General features: G+C 47.6%; 3 protein-coding genes and 1 long non-coding RNA gene across 4 annotated transcripts in view; 1 reads left to right on the top strand and 3 right to left on the bottom strand.

Moving 5' to 3' along the window:
• Positions 1-15,334, bottom strand: part of LOC149429896 (uncharacterized) — a 137,073-nt gene extending 121,739 nt beyond the window's left edge. The window contains exons 1-2 of the mRNA XM_089666358.1: positions 15,215-15,334; positions 14,899-14,996 (exon numbers count right to left, since the gene is read on the bottom strand). Of these exons, the coding sequence (XP_089522484.1) occupies positions 14,899-14,996; positions 15,215-15,299 (183 nt within the window). The 5' untranslated portion in view covers positions 15,300-15,334. The remainder of the gene's footprint in view (positions 1-14,898; positions 14,997-15,214) is intronic.
• Positions 111-1,986, top strand: LOC149429898 (uncharacterized). The gene is made up of 2 exons (XR_016310081.1): positions 111-1,607; positions 1,713-1,986. It is a non-coding gene; the product is annotated as an uncharacterized LOC149429898 (long non-coding RNA).
• Positions 11,687-14,867, bottom strand: LOC149429897 (uncharacterized). The gene is made up of 2 exons (XM_089666323.1): positions 14,609-14,867; positions 11,687-12,937 (listed from the first exon to the last, which is right to left on the bottom strand). The coding sequence occupies exons 1-2, from the start codon at positions 14,730-14,732 to the stop codon at positions 11,886-11,888; spliced, it is 1,176 nt and encodes a 391-aa protein (XP_089522449.1). The 5' UTR covers positions 14,733-14,867; the 3' UTR covers positions 11,687-11,885.
• Positions 15,329-20,047, bottom strand: LOC149429895 (gastrula zinc finger protein XlCGF53.1-like). The gene is made up of 2 exons (XM_089666333.1): positions 16,121-20,047; positions 15,329-15,559 (listed from the first exon to the last, which is right to left on the bottom strand). The coding sequence occupies exons 1-2, from the start codon at positions 16,214-16,216 to the stop codon at positions 15,329-15,331; spliced, it is 327 nt and encodes a 108-aa protein (XP_089522459.1). The 5' UTR covers positions 16,217-20,047.
• Positions 20,048-20,544: the final 497 nt, after the last annotated feature.

The raw sequence follows: 20,544 nt of genomic DNA, 5'->3' as shown, positions 1-20,544 counted from the left end.
TGTAAAAAGATTTATATAGGAAAAACCAAAAGAAGCCTTAGGACTAGGATTGGTGAACATCTGAGAGACATTAGAAATTAAAATAGGAACGTAAGAAAGGGAGAAAAAGTGAACCCATTGGCGCAACACTTTAAAGAAGTACACGGGGGCAAAACAGATGGTCTAAAAGTAAAAGGGATCTTTCTGCTGAATATTTCGGCTCGTCGGGGTGATTTTGATAAAGTCCTCCTACAAAAAGAAAAATTCTGGATCTATACCTTAGGAGCACTTGTCCCATCTGGACTAAACACAGAACTTAACTTTGGGGTGTTTTTGAAATAAATTCCCTTGAACTCTCTATATATCATGAGCTATAATCTACATTGCGATACCCTATATATGCACTAAATATGGGCCTTTGTGGACAAAATATGAACCTAATTGTTCGATTCTTTCTACTCTGATTAGGTGGTGAGCATATAGAACAATAGGACTGTTTTTGAAATCTTGGTAGCTGTACTTGGTCTTGATGTTTCCCTATGTGAAAGTGAAATATGCTAATAATAGTCTCCCGTCTATCATTCTCCTGGAAGATGATTTGGTCCATAGTAATTAGGCTCCTCTTCCACATCCAGCAATCACTTTTAAATTCAGGATATATGTTTTAATTCACTTTTGGATATTCCCAATGTAGTGATATTCTTTCAACACAAGATGGCGAGGTGGAGACTTTTTGGTATGCAATTAGTGCACCATATAAGGCAAAGGATTGAAGTCCCCTCCCAGTTCTGACGAAGTCTGCGGTGATTGGCGGACGAAACGCGTCAACGTATTGACGTCACTACGCTCGGCGTCTTCACAGGGTGCGGCGCCCACGAGGCGGGAAGGAACGGCGGTGTCACAGCTCCCTGCTAGGTAGGCCCAAGACCTTTTGAGAACTACCAGTGGGCTATTATCACAGCGGTTCGCAAACGGCAATCCTTCAGGGAAATATATCTTCCACCGGTGGCAAGTTATTTAAAAGCTTACGGCTGTTGAGATTTACAGAGCCTACATGGTGTTCATAGGGCATGTTGTATGGGCCTAATTTACCCTGTATACTCGGAGAATTTTTTGGAAATCCTCTAAGGAGGAGAATCTACATATATATATATATATACATACGCTATCCTATTCAGGTATTTTTCGCTGTGACATAGCCACATCCTTATAAAACCGCAAATAACCTTCTCAAATTGAGCAATTTTTGGAAACCCTTTACTGGGTATATTAAATTCAGGTATCTACGGCCTGCTATATGCTATATACACACTATATGTGTTTGAAATCCACGCATCGTGTATACCTGGTCCCTCACCCCCATATGCATTTTTGGAAAAGCATCAAGGACCTGATCTTAGTTCAAGTCGACAGGAGTCTTCTTGATCCTTATTGATGGTAATATATCCACATCTTTATGTGTGTTTTGTTTTCGGGATCACCTGATGCCCATGTTCTACACATTTATTATCTTTTTCTATATATATCCTCAGAATCATTTGGTACTGTGGACCCTGTTCCATTTGGGGTGGCTATCCAGGAAGTCCCTACATTTGAGAGGCGGGTATGATAGTCTCACCTATGAGAAGGTAACAGCAGCATCCATTGACTATTGTGGAGGGAGGCCTGGTAAATTTTGGATGTGATTTGGTTTCCATATTGCTAGATACATACCATGTATTTTTGTGTTCCAGCTTGTACATTCCAGGAGGTCCCTGATCTATACTGGGAACACACCTACTGAATATACGGTTCACACAAATATTAAGCAGGAAACCTACGGAAATCCAGGATAACTATTCCATCATTACACCACTCTGCCTTATATGGTGCTCTGTTGGCTAAGATGACCCTTAATTGAAGACGCTAAGTGTTTTTAAACATGATTTTATTTTTTTCATATGTACACCGTGCTTATGTTTAACCTCCCCATGATCTATGTGATCAAATAAAGTATTGTTAAATTCATTTGAATTCATATTACTCCGCGTGGATCTTTTAGAAACCTTCTTTTTCAGATAGGTGTGTTCTTGTCACACTATCATATTGTTTAGTAGGTTGGGGGCATCAACCCAGCTGTCCCCATGGCCTGTGTTGATCTAGACTGGGGAACTGGGAGAGGAATGAGAAAAGTGGGTGTAACAGATGCCATTCCCACTAATGTATTATTGGGTACTGACCTGGGGCGGTTGGTAGCCCATTATGAGCCATATCCAGCCCCCCTAGAACCTATATCACCACCTGAGGCCCTGGACTCATGTAAAATACTGTTTAAAGACTCCATGAACACTGGGGAGGGTCAGGGGGTGAATGACTGTGTACCAGGTCCTGGCCCTAGTGGCTCACTGGAGTCAAGGCCTGGGGAAGAGCTTAAAGTCACAGAGGACTCTGCAACTGACAATGTGTTATGTGAAGTAAAATGTAATAACATGTGCAAGGCAGACCTTCCCTCTGCTGCAGTGGTGACTCGGGGTGCCCGCCAGTTGGCCCCGGACCAGTCATTGCTCACTGCCTCAGAGGAACTGTCTGTGGAAGGGCCCAATCTAGCTGGGTTGGACCCTTGGAACCTGGCCCAGAGGGTCTAAGGTCTCCTCAGATTGTCATCTCCCTGTCAACTGTGGCAGGTAGCTCAGAGTTCTCTGAGGCTGTTAGAACTGACAGCATCCTGAGGGAACTCAGGGGCCTGGCTGACAGACCACTAGCTGGGGATGACAAAGCATGCATATACTGGGAACAGGGCAGGCTATACAGAGAGGCCATCCCTTCTAAGCCATCTGACAAAAACATAACAGAGCGGCAGTTGGTTGTACCCCACAAATACCAGGAGCAGTTGTTCCAAATAGCTCATGAGATTCCTCCGGGCACTTGGGGGTTCAAAAAACTAAGGCCCATCTTGCACACAGCTTCTACTGTCCATACATAGGCACCAACGTGGCTAATTATTGCCGATCCTGTGTTGCGTGCCAGCGTGTTGGTAAGGCAGGAGACACAAGCAAAGCCCCTCTGAAGCCTTTCCCCATTATTGAGGAGCCTTTCCAGAAGGTGGCAGTAGACACTATAGGGCCTTCAGCCATACCCAGGGGCGGACTGACCATCTGGAAACTCGGGCACTGTCCGAGGGCCCGGGGTCAGAAGGGGGCCCCATAAGATGCCCCTGGTACCTTTTTCATAGGCTTTTTTGAGTTTGGGCAAGGACACAGGGGCCCCATGATCTCCTATTGCCTGGGGGCCCCATGAGTTGTCAGTCCGCCCCTGGCCATACCCAGCAGTTCAGGGAAACAGTACATACTTACTGTAGTAGACTATGCTACCCGGTACCCAGAGGCAATAGGCCTGAGCTCCACTTGAGCAGACAGGGTTGCAGATGCACTGCTGAGCATTTGTAGCCGAGTTGGTTTTCCCCGTGAAATGCTCACAGATCACGGCACGTAGTTCATGTCTCGCTTGATGGAATGTCTGTGTGAGAAGATGCAGGTGCAGCATATTGTGGCCAGTCCCTACCACCCGCAGACAAACGGGCTGTGTGAGCGATTCAATGGCACTTTAAAACAGATGCTTAAAGTGTTTGTGGAATCTCAGGGAAAGGAATCTACCCCACCTGCTCTTCGCCTATCGTGAGGTGCCCCAGGCATCCACAGGATTCTCCCCCTTTGAGCTCCTATATGGAAGAAGGGTCCGCAGGCCCTTCGATCTCATTGAAGAGGCCTGGGAGGGGCAGAATGTCAGTCCAGAAGTTTCAGTGGTAGATTATGTACTCAAACTGCAGGAGAAACTAGACGCTCTGATCGGCTTGGTGCGGGAAAATCTTACGCAAGCCCAAGCCACCCAGAAACAATGGTATGACCAAACTGCCCGGGAGAGGGTGTATGAGGTAGGTCAAATGGTTTGGGTATTGGTCCCTGTGACAGAAGCGTAGGCAAGACAGAACACACAAAGAAGATGGTAAACACACAACGCTTTATTAAACTATGGAAGGCACTCAATCGGGGCAGCTCTTGGCACTTCACAACATGCCGCTTGTAGGGACACTCGCGGTAAGCGGGCTCATGGAGATTCAACGAGACCTTGACTATGGGGTCTGACCTCAGCACAGCTCCCACACAGCTTTCTTGGGACAATATCAGGCTCACAGGGACTCAGCGGGATCTTGACTATGGGGTCTGACCTCAGCACAGCTCCCACACAGCTTTCTAGGGACTGCATCAGGCTCATGGGGCTCAGCGGGACCTTGGCTATGGGGTCAGAAATCTGCACAGATCCTACACAGCTTTCTAGGGACAACACCAGGCTCACGGGGCTCAGCGGGACCTTGGCTATGGGGTCTGACCTCAGCACAGCTCCCACACAGCTTTCTAGGGACAACATCAGGCTCACGGGGACTCAACGGGACCTTGACTATGGGGTCTGGTTTGGGTAGCAATGGCTCAAGCCCTCAGGGGCAGTCCAGGTAGCTATACTCCGGGCATGCCATGGGGCAGTGCAAACAAGGGTAGTCTGAGCACACAATAGGGGTAGTTCATGACAAGGGTAGTCTGAGCACACAATAGGGGCAGTTCATGACAAGGGCGGTCTGAGCACACAATAGGGGTAGTTCATGACATGGGCGGTCTGAGCACACAATAGGGGCAGTTCATGACAAGGGCGGTCTGAGCACACAATAGGGGCAGTTCATGACAAGGGCGGTCTGAACACACAATAGGGGCAGTTCATGACAAGGGCGGTCTGAACACACAATAGGGGCAGTTCATGACAAGGGCGGTCTGAACACACAATAGGGGCAGTTCATGACAAGGGCAGTCTGAGCACACAATAGGGGCAGTTCATGGCAAGGGTTGTCAGAGCACACAATAGGGGCAGTTCATGACAAGGGCGGTCTGAGCACACAATAGGGGCAGTTCATGACAAGGGCAGTCTGAGCACACAATAGGGGCAGTTCATGACAAGGGCGGTCTGAGCACACAATAGGGGCAGTTCATGACAAGGGCGGTCTGAGCACACAATAGGGGCAGTTCATGACAAGGGCGGTCTGAGCACACAATAGGGGTAGTTCATGACAAGGGCGGTCTGAACACACAATAGGGGCAGTTCATGACAAGGGCGGTCTGAGCACACAATAGGGGCAGTTCATGACAAGGGCGGTCTGAACACACAATAGGGGCAGTTCATGACAAGGGCAGTCTGAGCACACAATAGGGGCAGTTCATGACAAGGGCGGTCTGAGCACACAATAGGGGCAGTTCATGACAAGGGCGGTCTGAGCACACAATAGGGGCAGTTCATGGCAAGGGTTGTCAGAGCACACAATAGGGGCAGTTCATGGCAAGGGCGGTCTGAGCACACAATAGGGGCAGTTCATGGCTTCTAGGGACACTCACGATAGGCGTCTTGCAGATGCTCAGCAGCAGGCAGCTTCCAGGGAGGTAGGTGGCTTGCAGACTCTCAGCAGCAGGCGGCTTCCAGGGAGGTAGGTGGCTTGCGGACACTCACGGCTCTGGCAGGTATGTCCTGGCTCACAGCAGGTGACAGAAAAAAAAGTGGGGGGATAGAGAATCTCCTCAGCACACAGCAGAGCAGATAACCCGGGCCCCAGAGTATTAGGCAGAGTATCATGGGGCCCACAGCAAAGCAGTTCTAGCACACAGCACAGCGGGTAATCCGGGCCCCAGAGTATTTAGCAGGGTATCATGGGGCCCACAGCAGAGCAGTTTGAGCACACAGCACAGTGGGTAATCCAGGCCCCAGAGTATTAGGCAGGGTATCGTGGGGCCCCCAGCAAAGCAGTTCCAGCACACAGCACAGCGGGTAATCTGGGCCCCAGAGTATTAGGCAGGGTATCATGGGGCCCACAGCAAAACAGTTTAAGCACAGCACAGCGGGTAATCCGGGCCCCAGAGTATTAGGGGGGTGGCAACGGATACTCCCAGCTGGAGTATTTAGCAGAGGGGCAGCAGGTACTCCCCACCCTGGGAGTATTTAGCAGAGGGGCAGTGAGTACTCCCAACAATGGGGGAATTTAGCAGAGGGGCAGAGGGTACTCCCAACCCTGGGGTTATTTAGCAGAGGGGCAGCAGGTACTCCCAACCCTGGGGGTATTGAGCAGAGTAGCAGCGGATAATAGTCCTGACCTTTGGAGGAGGTCTCCTGCAGAGTGCTCAGCGGGGATGGCTGCGGAGGCCCAGTCCCCCTACCTGGACCTCCCAGCGGCTTGTAAGTCCAGCAACGGTGGACAGCACAGGAGGAAGAGACCGGCCTGGTCCCGTGCCAGCCTTTTAAAGCCACGCAGGATGCTTCTGGGTTGCCCTGGCAACGGCCGGCCCAGTGCGCATTGCCAGGGCAATGAGGCATGCCCCCTTGAATCGGGCAGTGATCTTGTGAGCGTGGCCTTTGTCACTGGTGGGCACAGAGCACGGAAGCCCTGTGCCCCCCAAGGGCGTGCTGAGACCTCCCGGCAGCCCCCCACTAGGGTCTCCTGGTGGGAGGGGTCACAGCTCCTCAAGCTATATTGCCGGGGGGCTGTGATCCTTGCCGCAGTGGTCCCCTCCCCTCATTCTGCACAGCCTGCTTCAAAGGCTGTGTGCAGAATGAGAGGATGCGGCGAGGGGGGAGGGAGCGAGCAGGGACCGCGGGGCACACTGACAGTTCCCATGCGGCAGAACAAGCTGCTTGGGAGGGACCCTATACCATACATTAGAAAAAGGGTGATGTGACCTATGTGGTATCCCTTGATGACCGTGGTAAGCGGCTCAAAGTGAACCATGTGAACTTGATGAAGGCGCACCATGACAGATCAGCCTGTGCTCTCCCAGTCTGTAGTCTGTTACCAGAGAGTGAGGCCGAGCCACTAGTGGATCACCTGGCTGCCACCAAGGAGCCAGACTCCCTTGGGGAGTTGCAAATCAACCCCCAACTGACTGCAGGGCAACAAATGGGGCTGTCTGGGGTGCTGGAGCCCCATCAGGGTACCTTCACCTCCCGGCCTGGCCTAACCTTTCTAGCTGTCCACCATGTGGACATGGGGAGCCACAAGCCTATTAGACAGGCAGTGTATAGGGTCTACCTTGAGGTTCAAGTAGACATTAAAAGGGAGATCGATGAAATGCTAGCACTGGGTGTGATACGGAAGTCTCAGAGTGCATGGGCATCCCCTGTAGTGCTGGTGCACAAATGAGACCAGACCACAATGTTTTGCGTGGACTATCGAAGACTGAATGCAATTACAGTCTTTGATGCATAGCCAATGCCCCGGGTCAATGAATTGTTGGATAAGCTGGCCAGCGCCCGCTATCTGACAATCATGGACCTAAGTAGAGGATACTGGCAGATCCCTCTGACCACTGAGGCTCGGGAGAGATCTGCCTTTATCACCCCCTTTGGCCTCTATGAATTTAACGTTATGCCATTCGGGATGAAGAATGCCCCCACCACCTTTCAAAGGGTCGTGAATGGTCTGCTGGAAGGGATGGAACACTGTGCTGTGGCCTATCTAGATGACATTGCAGTGTTCAGTGCAACCTGGGAGGAACATTTAGCACACCTAACACAAGTTTTGGAGAAGATCACAGCAGCCGGCCTGACAATTAAGCCTAACAAATGCCAGGTCGGCATGACCAAGGTACAGTACCAGGGACATGTAGTGGGGGGAGGCATGGTCCAGCCTGAAACCGGGAAGGTAGATGCCATCATCTATTGGCCCACTCCACAGACCAAGAAGCAGGTCATGTCCTTCCTGGGGATGCCAGGGTACTATCGGAAGTTTGTTCCTAACTACAGTGCCCTGGCCAAACCCTTGACGGATCTGACCAAGAAAAAGCTACCAAAACAGGTTCACTGGACAGCAGACTGTGAACAAGCATTTGCAGCTCTTAAACAGGCTCTGGCCTGTGCTCCTGTGCTGCAGGCCCCAGACATCTGCCGCAGGTTTGTGGTCCAGACCGATGCCTCAGCCTATGGCCTAGGCACTGTGCTGAGCCAGGTGAATATAGCTGGGGAGGAGCACCCTGTTTTGTACCTCAGCCGGAAGCTGCTGTCCAGGGAGGTGGCCTATGCCACCATAGAGAAGGAGTGCTTGGCAATTGTTTGGGCTTTACAAAATCTGCAGCATTATCTCTATGGTGGTGAATTCACAGTGATCACTGACCACAACCCCTTTAGCTGGTTGCATAGAGTTGCTGCGGACAATGGGAAATTGTTACGCTGGAGCCTAGTTCTGCAGCAATATAACTTCACCATTCAGCACAAGAAAGGAAGCAATCATGGAAATGCTGATGGTCTGTCCCGTCAGGCGGAACCTTCCATGTAGACGAGTTAGCCAACCCGTTTAGGCTCAGCTATGCGTCGTGTAGAAGGAGGGAGAGATGTAACGTACATGTAAGATTTGAGTAGCTGAGATGTGACCTGTAGAAAATATGACAATGTAAATTTAGCATTCCATGTTTTAATAATATAAGATGTGTTCAGAATTAAGGCAGAGGCATACGGTCAGCCATTAAGATCTGAACAGAGACAGAGCTTCCTCTGGAAGGTGACACCTAGATGCCAATAAGATTTGTCACCTTCTGGGAAACCTGGAAGGAAACAGCTCCAGACAGGTTGGCTTCATGACACAGCGGGAGACCAGAGCTTTGAAGTATATCAGTAGATCAAAGGAATATGTTTCATCTCTCATAAAAGCTAAAATATTAGTTGCAGAGAGATGAAAATACTTCCTTTTGATTGGACACTCTGTAGGCTACATCTGCATGTAAAAACTGTATTTGTGGCCTGTGTAGAATGCCAGAAAAATGCAGGAAATGGTTATGTGGCACCGGATCGTGACAGCTGAACAGTGACTGGTACTGTCGCGATCGGATTGATGCGCTGGTCTCGGAAATTCAATCCCCGACTTGGTGATTCAAACCGTCCCTGGTCCAGTCGACTTTGGGCATTTCAGTACCCAGAACATCCTGTGGGCTGGTACAGGAACACCCCCCAGAGTTGATTGGCCAAGGACTCATGTCCAGCCCACGTCCATATTCCCATAAATTGAGTTAATTGTGTAATTAACCTGACCCAGTAACAATCGCTCCCAGGCTGCGGTACACAGATTGTGGTCCATGAGCTGGAAAATCTTTGCGCAGGATGCAGCTGGGCGTGGTATTGTTACGCACGTGACAGCGTGGTTTTAGATTGGCTAGTCCTTCGGTCACGAGTTTGGTGAGAAGGGCTGGGCCACGATCGTCACACCAAGCACATGGAAATGCGATTTATGATATCAAATAGACAAAAGGATTCTTCACTTCTTCAATCCACAGCCATGTGATAGTAATCAAACACCTTTGAGCTTTCAATAGATTGTCAAACCAGAGCCATTGATCAGTCCCTTTCAGGGTGATGGAGGTCATACATTCCTATCCTTGAAAGGGAACAAAGGACACTCCCATGGTGCAGGATGTACTGATATAAAAATGTATATTAAGAAGCAGTAATACACTCACATGTAGTAAATGAATAAAATGCCACAAAATCATCAGATGCCGGCTTCACTGGTTGCTGAACTCACTATTCATGTCTGCCCAGAGACAAGCCCCTTGAGAATTTGGTCTCCCCTGCAGGCCCCACATTCACAAGGACAGGGCATTTGGGGGAAGAAGCCCTTGTCCTACAATTTTTATTTATTTCTTTTTATACACTTTTTAATTAAACTTTATTGCTATCACCAGGGATGAACAACATCCCTGGTGATAGCCTAGGCAATGACAGGTACTCTTTATGGTGCGATTTCTCCTCTGCCCTTCAAAGCAGCTGATCAAACACAGATCTGTCTAATTGGCTGCTTCAAAGGCTGGTTAAAACTGGTGGGCCAGAAAATCCTGGAAATGACGGCAGATGGCAGCCCCCTTCCACTCCTTGTAAAAGTGATCAGGCAGCTGTATAGCCACTTGGATCACTTTTTGAAAAAAAAAAATGGCGCAGGTGGCAGCGCCCTTCCACTCCTTGTAAAAATGATCAGGCAGCTGTGTAGCCACTTGGATCACTTTTTGAAAAAAAAAAAATGGTGGCAGGTGTCAGCCCCCTTCAACTCCTTGTAAAAATGATCAGGCAGCTGTGTAGTCACTTGGATCCCTTTTTGAAAAAAAAAAAAAGCATTGCCAGCAGAAAATGTTGATACCAGGATCAATGCTGAAGCTGCAACCATGATCATGATAAAATCACTTACAATGGGGCAAAAAAGTATTTAGTCAGCCACCAATTGTGCAAGTTCTCCCACTTAAAAAGATGAGAGAGGCCTGTAATTGGCATCATAGGTAGACCTCAACTATGAGAGACAAAATGAGAAAAAAAATCCAGACAATCACATTGGCTGATTTGGAAAGAATTTATTTGCAAATTATGGTGGAAAATAAGTATTTGGTCAATATGAAAAGTTCATCTCAATACTTTGTTATATATCCTTTGTTGGCAATGACAGAGGTCAAACGTTTCCTGGAAGTCTTCACAAGGTTGGCACACACTGTTGCTGGTATGTTGGCCCATCCTCCATGCAGATCTCCTCTAGAGCAGCGATGTTTTGGGGCTGTCGCTGGGCAACACAGACTTTCAACTCCCTCCAAAGGTTTTCTATGGGGTTGAGATTTGGAGACTGGCTAGGCCACTCCAAGACCTTGAAATGCTTCTTACGAAGCCACTCCTTCGTTGCCCGGGTGGTATGTTTGGGATTATTGTCATGTTGGAAGACCCAGCCACGTTTCATCTTCAATGCCCTTGCTGATGGAAGGTTTGCACTCAAAATCTCGCAATACATGGCCCCATTCATTCTGTCCTGTACATGGATCAGTCGTCCTGGTCCCTTTGCGGAGAAACAGCCCCAAAGCATGATGTTGCCACCCGCATGCTTCACAGTAGGTATGGTGTTCTTTGGATGCAACTCAGCATTCTCTCTCCTCCAAACATGACGAGTTGTGTTTCTACCAAACAGTTCTATTTTGGTTTCATCTGACCATATGACATTCTCCCAATCCTCTTCTGGATCATCCAAATGCTCTCTAGCAAACTTCAGACAGGCCCGGACATGTACTGGCTTAAGCAGGGGTACACGTCTGGCACTGCAGGATCTGAGTCCCTGGCGGCGTAGTGTGTTACTGATGGTAGCCTTTGTTACGTTGGTCCCAGCTCTCTGCAGGTCATTCACTAGGTCCCCCCGTGTGGTCCTGGGATTTTTGCTCACCGTTCTTGTGATCATTTTGACCCCAAGGGGTGAGATCTTGCGTGGAGCCCCAGATCGAGGGAGATTATCAGTGGTCTTGTAGGTCTTCCATGTTCTAATTATTGCTCCCACAGTTGATTTGTTCACTCCAAGCTGCTTGCCTATTGCAGATTCAGCCTTCCCAGCTTGGAGTGTGACTGTTTGAGGTTGTGGACAGGTGTCTTTTATACTGATAACAAGTTCAAACAGGTGCCATTGATACAGGTAATGAGTGCAGGACAGAGGAGCCTCTTAAAGAAAAAGGTACAGGTCTGTGAGAGCCAGAAATCTTGCTTGTTTGTAGGGGACCAAATACTTATTTTCCATCATAATTTGCAAATAAATTCTTTCCAAATCAGCCAATGTGATTGTCTGGATTTGTTTTCTCATTTTGTCTCTCATAGTTGAGGTCTACCTATGATGCCAATTACAGGTCGCTCTCATCTTTTTAAGTGGGAGAACTTGCACAATTGGTGGCTGACTAAATACTTTTTTGCCCCACTGTAAACCCAAGGACGTAATGATACATCCTATTGCTGGAAACATTCTTCTCCCATTGACTTTAGTAACATTCGAATTAACAACATTCAGAGGAACAGTTCAGCAAATCCCCTGCTAACTGAACCCAGGCATATTCAACCCATCCCTACACCCCTCTGTGAGTTTTCTGATGTCTAACAAGGTCTGATTTCTCTGAAAAACATTTCCCGCACTCAGGACAGGAATATGGCTTCTCCCCAGTGTGCAATCTCTGATGTCTATCAAGGTGTGATTTCCGGGTAAAACGTTTTCTGCACTGAGGACAGAAATATGGCTTCTCCCCCGTGTGAGATCTCTGATGTATAAAAAGTTTTGATTTCCATGAAAAACATTTCCCGCACTCAGAGCAGGAATACGGCTTCTCCTCTGTGTGAGTCTGCTGATGCGAGTAAAGTGAGGACAACTGTGGAAAACGTTTTCCGCACTCAGGGCAGGAATACGGCTTCTCTCCAGTGTGGGATCTCTGGTGCATAACAAGTCTTGATTTCCATGAAAAACACTTCCCACACTCAGAGCAGGAATACGGCTTCTTTCCTGTGTGAATCTTCTGATGCAAGTAAAGATTGGACAACCGTGGAAAACATTTCCCACACTCAGGACAAGAATATGGCTTCTCTCCAGTGTGAGATTTCTGATGTGAAATGACGTGCGATTTTTGTGTATAACATTTCCCGCAATCAGGACAAGAATACGGCTTCACCCCCGTGTGAGATTTCTGATGTCTAACGAGATTTGATTTGTTTGTAAAACATTTTCCACATTGAGGACAGAGATATGGCTTTTCCCCCGTGTGAGATCTGTAATGTATAACAAGTTCTGATTTATGAAGGAAACATTTCCCGCACTCAGAACAGGAATGAAGCTTCTCACCCGTGTGAGATCTCTGATGTACAATAAGACTTAATTCAGAGTTAAAACTTTCCCCGCATTCAGGACAGGAAAATTTCTCCTCCTCCTTAATTCCAGCACCATCCCTCACAGTACGAGGTTGCTCAGAGTCAGAGGGATTTGATGGTCCATCCACACTGTGAAGTCCACCATCCATAGCGGAGATCATCGTTGTTTCTCCGGCACAATCTCTTGTGATCTCCTCATCTTCCATTTTACAACCCGAAGATAAAGTGAGATGATCCTTTGAGGGTTCCTCGATGGCGTATCCTGGAAAATATAAAAACATAATCAATAGATACAAAACAGTGTGTTCACTTAAATCAAGATTCCATCTGGATCAGGTAGACTTGGGTGAGCAGATGTTCTCTGTAGACATCCCAACCAGCTGTGACTTCCCCTCTTCAGTAAAAGGTCCTTTGGTCCTCCCCCCAGATCACTTCTACATTTCCCCAGTCAGAAGAGCAGGAACCAATGGGGACTGGGGAGGCATGCTCTTCACACAACCACAAGGCTAGGCACTGGGTCTGGTAACTAAGAGGTTCAAAGTTCAGACTGGTAGAGCCTTTAGCATAGAACAAGTGTCCGTAGGTCTAGGCTTCTGCTGAAAAGAACTGTTCTGTCCCACTTTTATGTAATCTTCTGTTTTGTATGGAACTGCATCGGGTTATTATTGTTTTGTAGTATGCTGACATCTAGTGGCATGTTTGGATCACTACAACTTGTTTAGTATATGATTTTGGTTTCTCCCTCTATACTTCCATCCTGTTTGATGCTAGTTAGTTCAGTCTTAGCTAGACCCGTTCTATTTCTTCCATGTTCCCTCAGTCAGTGCTAGTCATTCGCCGAGACCGGGCTTAGGAAAGTCAATGTTTTTCACATTCAGCCCGCTCTTCAGACAGCAATAGACAGGCGGTGAGGAGACATTGTACTGCCTCTTCACCGCTTGTTTAACCCCCTAAATATCAGACAATGCACCTTGATTCACCTGAGTGAGTTATGCTCAGTGGGCGATACTGCCCACCAAGCAAGACAAAGAATATTCACCCTGAGATCATCACAGAGGACAAGGGTGGCACTCTTTACATCTGGAGGAAAATAAATTTAATCTCCAAACACGGAAAGGTTTCTTCACAGTGAGAGCTGTGAAAATGTGAAATAGACTCCCTCAAGAGTTGGTTGTGGCCAGCTCAGTGGATTGCTGTAGGAAAGTCCTGGATTCTTTCTTGGATACACAGAATATAACTGGATATAACATTTATAGGTAAAGTTGATCCAGGGAATATCTGATTGCCTCTCGGGGGATCAGGAAGGAATTTTTTTCCCCTAGCAGGAGCAAATTGGGTCGTGCTTTGCTGGGTTTTTTTGCCTTCCTCTGGATCAACTGTGGATGTAGGATTATAACTTTCTTTCTTTTAATGGTTGAACTGGATGGACTTTTGTCTTTTTTCAGCCAGACTAACTATGTATGTAACTATATAGCAATGTAATATAATTCTTGCAATGCTTTGCTTAATGGCCAGGGCATGAGTAAACCTCTAGCCACTGCCTCAGCAGCAAAAGAGGGAGAAGATGAGGGACAATAAAATCCAATTGACAAATGTAAACAAGCCCCGAGTCTACTTGGAGAAGAGGGAACAACCTAAGAAAGGCACAATCTGTTTCATTACATCTGGGCTACTGTGACTAGGAGTGAAATACAACCGAATACTGCCAGATGACCCCCAGAATCTACATAAATAATGTCTGAGAACATAATTTGTGTCTGCAACACAGAGAAGGGGGTTTATCTGCGAGAAAAGAAGACATAATGAGCAGGACGGGTATCAGTGACTATTGTCAACCTATTATTGGCTGATACCACTCATCTCCCGCCCTACTCTGGACCAATCAGTGTGCAGTAACAGAGCAGAGATAACAGAAGAATATATTGTGTCTCACCTGTGCTGATCTCTGTAGGAGTGTCCTCCTCTTTGAATGTCCTCATCATTCCAGCCTCCTCCGTATATTGCTGATCATCCCTCACATACGTCTCTTCTACTTCACCCTCAACTTTCATCTTCATCAGATCTTCACCCTAAACCAACAGAATGGCAGAAATAACATCTGTAATATAGAAGGATTTATGATGTGAGATCACATAGAAAATATCATCTTGTAGAGTCCACACATCGTCTCCACATGTCAGAGTGTTCCATCACTTTATGTTCCAGACCCTCAACTCCACCAACCTGATGATGGTGAGGGATGGTGTGACCTTCCTGTGTGGAATCCCGGGAATACAGAGGACGGGGACATCTCTCTGGTGGGTTCCCATGACTGGATTCATCTACCTGATGATGGTGAGGGATGGTGTGACCTTCCTGTGTGGAATCCCGGGAATACAGAGGACGGGGACATCTCTCTGGTGGGTTCCCATGACTGGATCCATCTGTAGGAAACACACACACTGACTGAATCCATTGTTTCTATGTGTTTATCAGATGATGGGGGATCTAGGTGGATCCTCCGTACTGCTCTCTCCTTTACAATAAAGTCTCCTCTTACCCGGTGATGTGAGGGGCGGCTGATTGTCCATCATGACGTCCTTGTAGAGATCCTTGTGTCCTTCTAAATACTCCCACTCCTCCATGGAGAAATAGACAGTGACACCCTGACACCTTATAGGAACCTGACACACACAATGATACAGTCACCATCCAGACACATCCCTTGTCTGTTACTGGAGAATGTCCCAGAATTCCCGGCACCGCTCACCTCTCCTGTCAGCAGCTCCATCATCTTCTTGGTGACTTCTAGAATCTTCTGCATGTTGTGTCTCTCAGGGTTTAGGGAGTCACATGGAGGCACTGTGATGGTCATATGATCACCTGACTTCACAAGATCAAATCTCTGTATTGAGGAACCAATAGGAATATCATGTTAGACTCCCAGAATCCTCCTCACCTCTCCGGTCAGGTCTGTGTTTTATTATTAGAGATAAGAGTGATGTCATGTGACCTCCCAGAATCCTCCTCACCTCTCCGGTCAGCTCTGTGTTTTATTAATAGAGATAAGAGTGATGTAATGTGACCTCCCAGAATCCTCTTCACCTCTCCGGTCAGCTCTGTGTCTTATTAATAGAGATAAGAGTGATGTCATGTGACCTCCCAGAATCCTCCTCACCTCTCCGGTCAGGTCTGTGTTTTATTAATAGAGATGAGTGATGTCATGTGACCTCCCAGAATCCTCCTCACCTCTCCGGTCAGGTCTGTGTTTTATTAATAGAGATGAGTGATGTCATGTGACCTCCCAGAATCCTCTTCACCTCTCCGGTCAGCTCTGTGTCTTATTAATAGAGATAAGAGTGATGTCATGTGACCTCCCAGAATCCTCCTCACCTCTCCGGTCAGGTCTGTGTCTTATTAATAGAGATAAGAGTGATGTCTTGTGACCTCCCAGAATCCTCCTTACCTCTCCGGTCAGCAGGTAGATGATCTCCAGGGTGAAGTTTAGTATCTTCTCAGTCATGTGAGTCCAATTATTCTCCATCTTAATTGACATGGTCATCTGATCTGTGCAGGTTTTCTGTAGACATAGAATTTTCTGGACATTATTGGCTGTACAATATTAGGATGGGGATGAAAGGCATTAATGAGCAGGCTACCCCTGGTGGGAATTGACAGATGTGCAGGGAGCTGTGTCCGTCTAGTGTTTGTATTTGTAAAAAACATTTGCTTGGTAAATATCACAGTTAATTGATAATAGACAGGTACCTTATTTCCCTGCTAGGTAGGTCAGAAACCCTGATTGAAGGTCTGTGATATCTCATGATGGGGTGTTTTCAGGAAACAGGGAAAGAATTGGACATAAACTTCCATGCAGGAGTTGCTGCTGCATCTCATCCAGATCAGAAGCAGAGACTATTGGGCAAGTATTTGTGTTCTAAGAATTTTACTTTTGCAGCTTGAGTGTGTATCTGATGTCTGGTGACAGAAGGGTTTCTGTCCTACTGCCAGATGGCTAGGTCTGTGCTACTGTCTGTGCAGTGTTCACCTTGCAGTATATTAGGTATGCTTCTTTATTAATGCATTAAAAAAAACACATATTAATGTAATATATAAAACAACAGCAAAGTGCATGAAGCATTGGCTACAATATTGTAAAGGTTCCAAAGTGATTGACTTATTCAGTGAAATATCCTCTGTCATCCATGAAAAACCCGACGCGTTTCAGATCACTTTTTCATCAGGGGCAAGTTGTGGAGGAGAACAGTATATTCTATAACATAACATCAAGAAAAAGATGAACAATAGCAATAACTTGGATATACTGTACAGAGTAGTTATCATGAAGACTCTCCATTATACATACGTATGGATCAATTGTGGCCTTATGTATATTAAAAATACACCTGTCATCGCTTATTGATGCCCACAGTGGTCGCCAACCAAGAATGTGCATCCAGCCGTGCCCCCACTGCAAGTGTTAATTGCTCTTTTAGGTCAAGGGTGCAAGGATTCAACCTATGTCTGTAGCCCCTTAAATGTCTTCAGTTATTTCTAGCCTCTGAGCTCTAGAGAAATAAAGCTCCGGACACCGAAGTGTGCAAACTAAATCTCTGAAAGATTAATGTGTGCTAGCAGTTTTTACAAATTCAGAATGACCAACGAAATATTGTAATTGTCACGAACCTGTGGTAGTGAGCCCTTGTAGTTCGCCAACGTGGGGTTCCCCAGGGCACGGAGTCTAAGCCCCAGCCTGCTTCTTCACCAGAGCTCCTGATGGTGGGGATGGACTTGCAGCAAGCTGGGACCAGGTTGTGGCCCCTGGGTACGCCCAGCTGAGGATGAGGAGACAGCTCATGGGAGCAGAGTACAATGGGAGGAGACAAACGGAAATCCGATAGACTAGCTGAGGTCAGGACAAGCGGAAAACAAGCACAGTCAGAGAACGAAGCCGGGGTCGGTACACAAGTAGTCAATGCAGGATACAGGAGATAGCAACACACAGGAGCTCAGACAACTAGGAAGTTGCTCAGGCAAAGTGGGCTAGACTGAGCATGTCTTATATAGGCAGGCAAACAAGGAGGGCCAGGAAGTGATGGAAGGGAAGGAAATAAAACCCAGAGGACAGCAGATGACGTCCATAGGTGAGCACAGACAAACACACATGTGAAAGGGATCAGGAACAGGACAGCAGCAAGGAGGTAAGACTACACAAACAAGAGACTGCAAGCTAACATGTGACAGTACCCCCCTCTTACGAGGTCTCCCCACTAATTTAGGGCCAGGCTTAAGGGGAAACTTCTAATGAAAAAAGTCCACCAGATGGGGTGCAGAAACATCAGAAGGAATCCAACACCTCTCCTCAGGACCATATGCCTTCCAGTCAATTAGATACAAGAGCTTCCCTCTGATGAATTTGGAATCCAAGATCTGCTTGACTACATACTGATCCGAAGTATTCACTATTGGGGAAGGATGACGATGAGGACGGGAAAACTTGTTGATGATATACAGTCTCAGAAGAGAAACATGGAAAATGTTAGGGATTCTCAGATGCGAAGGGAGGCAAAGTTTGAAAGCAACAGGATTGACCTGGCGGAGGATGGTATATGGACCAATAAAACAAGGAGCAAACTTCATAGAGGGTACTCATAGATGGATATTCTTGGTAATGAGCCAAACCTTGTCACCAGGGAGACATTTGGGTCTCACCCGGTGATGACAATCTGCAGCTACTTTGTACTTGGAAGCTGACAGATGTTCTTGAAAACATTTGCCTCAGAAGGAGTAAGAATGGGAGAACACACGACAGGAAGCTGGGCTGGAGCAGACACCAATAACCAAGATGAAGGGTCTGGTGAAGAGGCAGCCAGGGAGGACACAGGAGAAGGCTTGAAGGCTTTGATTTGACAAGTGGGCATAACAGGCTGTGCAGAACAGGAACCTGGGGTAATACAAGGGACAGAGGGCACTGAAGGGTGTATGGGGGCAGTACAAGGGACAGAGGACACAGTAGGGTGTATGAGGGAAGGACAGGGGACAGAGGCACTGTAGGGTGCATGGGGGCAGGACAGGGGACAGAAGGCACTGTAGCTACTAATGTGGAAACCACGGCTGGGTCCAAAGCAGCTGAAAGGAGTAGGGGTATTGGGGTCTCAGCAGACAGTATAGAGGTCACAGATGTTGGGGCCTCCACCCATCCAGAAAGTAGCAAAATTGGAGCTCTGAGCTGCACAGTATGTAAAGGGACCAATGGTTTGGGCAGCAAAGAGGGTGAGGAACTAGAGGTGGACAGCACCGGAAGGGGGCCTGCAATAGGAGCAGGCAGGGGAGCAGCTCTACTACAAAAAACATCTTGGAAGGCCTGGAAATGTTGAGGGAGCATCGAAGAGGTGGTGGCCTCAACCACCGGGTACAGTGCGAGGTGGGAGCACCTTAGGGAGACAGTTCCAATTGCATTTTGACCCCCAAGACAATACTTGGCAAGAGTTCCGGTCAAGATTGGGTGAGTGTTTCTGTAACCATGGAAGTCCAAGAATGATGGGACTTGAAGACTTAGGGAGGATTGGGAAGATTTCCTCACGATGAAGAGAGCCAACATGCATAGGTATGGAGGTGGTTCGGAAGCGTAGAGGTCCTAAGGCCAAGGTAGAGCCATCAACTGTCGATACTGTTTGGGGTGTCATCAAGGGGACAAGACAAATGCCCAATTCAGTGGCCAAACATTGCTCAATGAAGTTCTCGGCTGCCCCAAAGACAACATAAGCAGAAACCTGGTATGAGTTCAGGGCCCAATGAATGGAGACAGGTATGATAATCGAGGGAAGAAGGTAGAATTCAGGTTTTGGTCTATATCACCTCCCTCAGAGTTACCTAGACCCGAGAGTTTCCCAAATGGACAGAACAGGACTTAATTATATGACCTTCAGCCCCACAGTAAAGGCATAGGCCAAATCTTAGGTGACGCGATCACTCTTGTGGAGAGAGGCGTGTTCGGCCTAACTTCATAGGCTCTTCAGATGTCGGTACTGTTGCAGTGGTAAGTTGATCAGGGGTTTTCTGGAAAACAGGAGCAAATGAACCCACCGGGGGGTGATGTGGACGAGCCCTTTCCAGATCTTGCTCCTGGAAGTGGATATCGATTTGGATGCTAAGAGCAATCAAGTCATCCAGGGAGGTGGGTATGGTTCTTCCAGCTAGTTCGTCCTTAATACGGTCTGCTAGACCCTGCCAAAAGGTTGCAGAAAGGGCCTCATTATTCCATGCCAGTTCTGAAGCTAAGGTACAAAACTGAACTGCATATTGTTCAACAGTCCTGCTACCTTGACGAAGCCAAAGAAGAGCTCCTGCGGCAGATGAAGTCCTGCAGGGCACATCGAAGGTTTTACGGAAAGCTTGCTGAGAGGTTGCAAACAGATCTTGACGCTCCCACAGTGGCGAGGTCCAAGCCAGTGCTTCACCAGAAAAGGTGAAATCATGTACGCCACCTTGAAATGTTCAGTAGAAAAATGGTGGGCTGCTAGCTCAAAATGAATTGAGCACTGACTGATGAAGCCCCGACAAGCTTTGGGATCACCAGAGAAGCGAAGCGGTGGAGGTAGCTGGAGTTTTGAAGAACTGTGTTCCACTGGAGGAACAGCGGGGGTTGGAGCAGCAGGAACTGGAACAGGAGCCAAAACAGAGGGTGAATAAGTGGACACAACCTGTAGCTGATCCAACCGGGAGGAAAGTTCCTGCAGACAGTGCATAATACATTCCTGATAGGTTTGCTGGACATCGATTCTGCGCCAAACACTGGAGTTGTTCCAGGAGAGGCTGCGGGTCTCTGAGGAGCTCATGGCCTAAGCACACTGTCACAAACCTGTGGTAGTGTGCCCTTGTAGACTGCCA

Source organism: Staurois parvus, unplaced genomic scaffold (assembly GCF_062004578.1).
Source record: "Staurois parvus isolate SC_StPar_1 unplaced genomic scaffold, SC_StPar_1.0 ptg002686l, whole genome shotgun sequence".
Classification (NCBI taxonomy): Eukaryota; Metazoa; Chordata; class Amphibia; order Anura; family Ranidae; genus Staurois; species Staurois parvus.
Note: the sequence above shows the minus strand (reverse complement) of the source record. Positions and strands in the feature narration are given on the sequence as shown.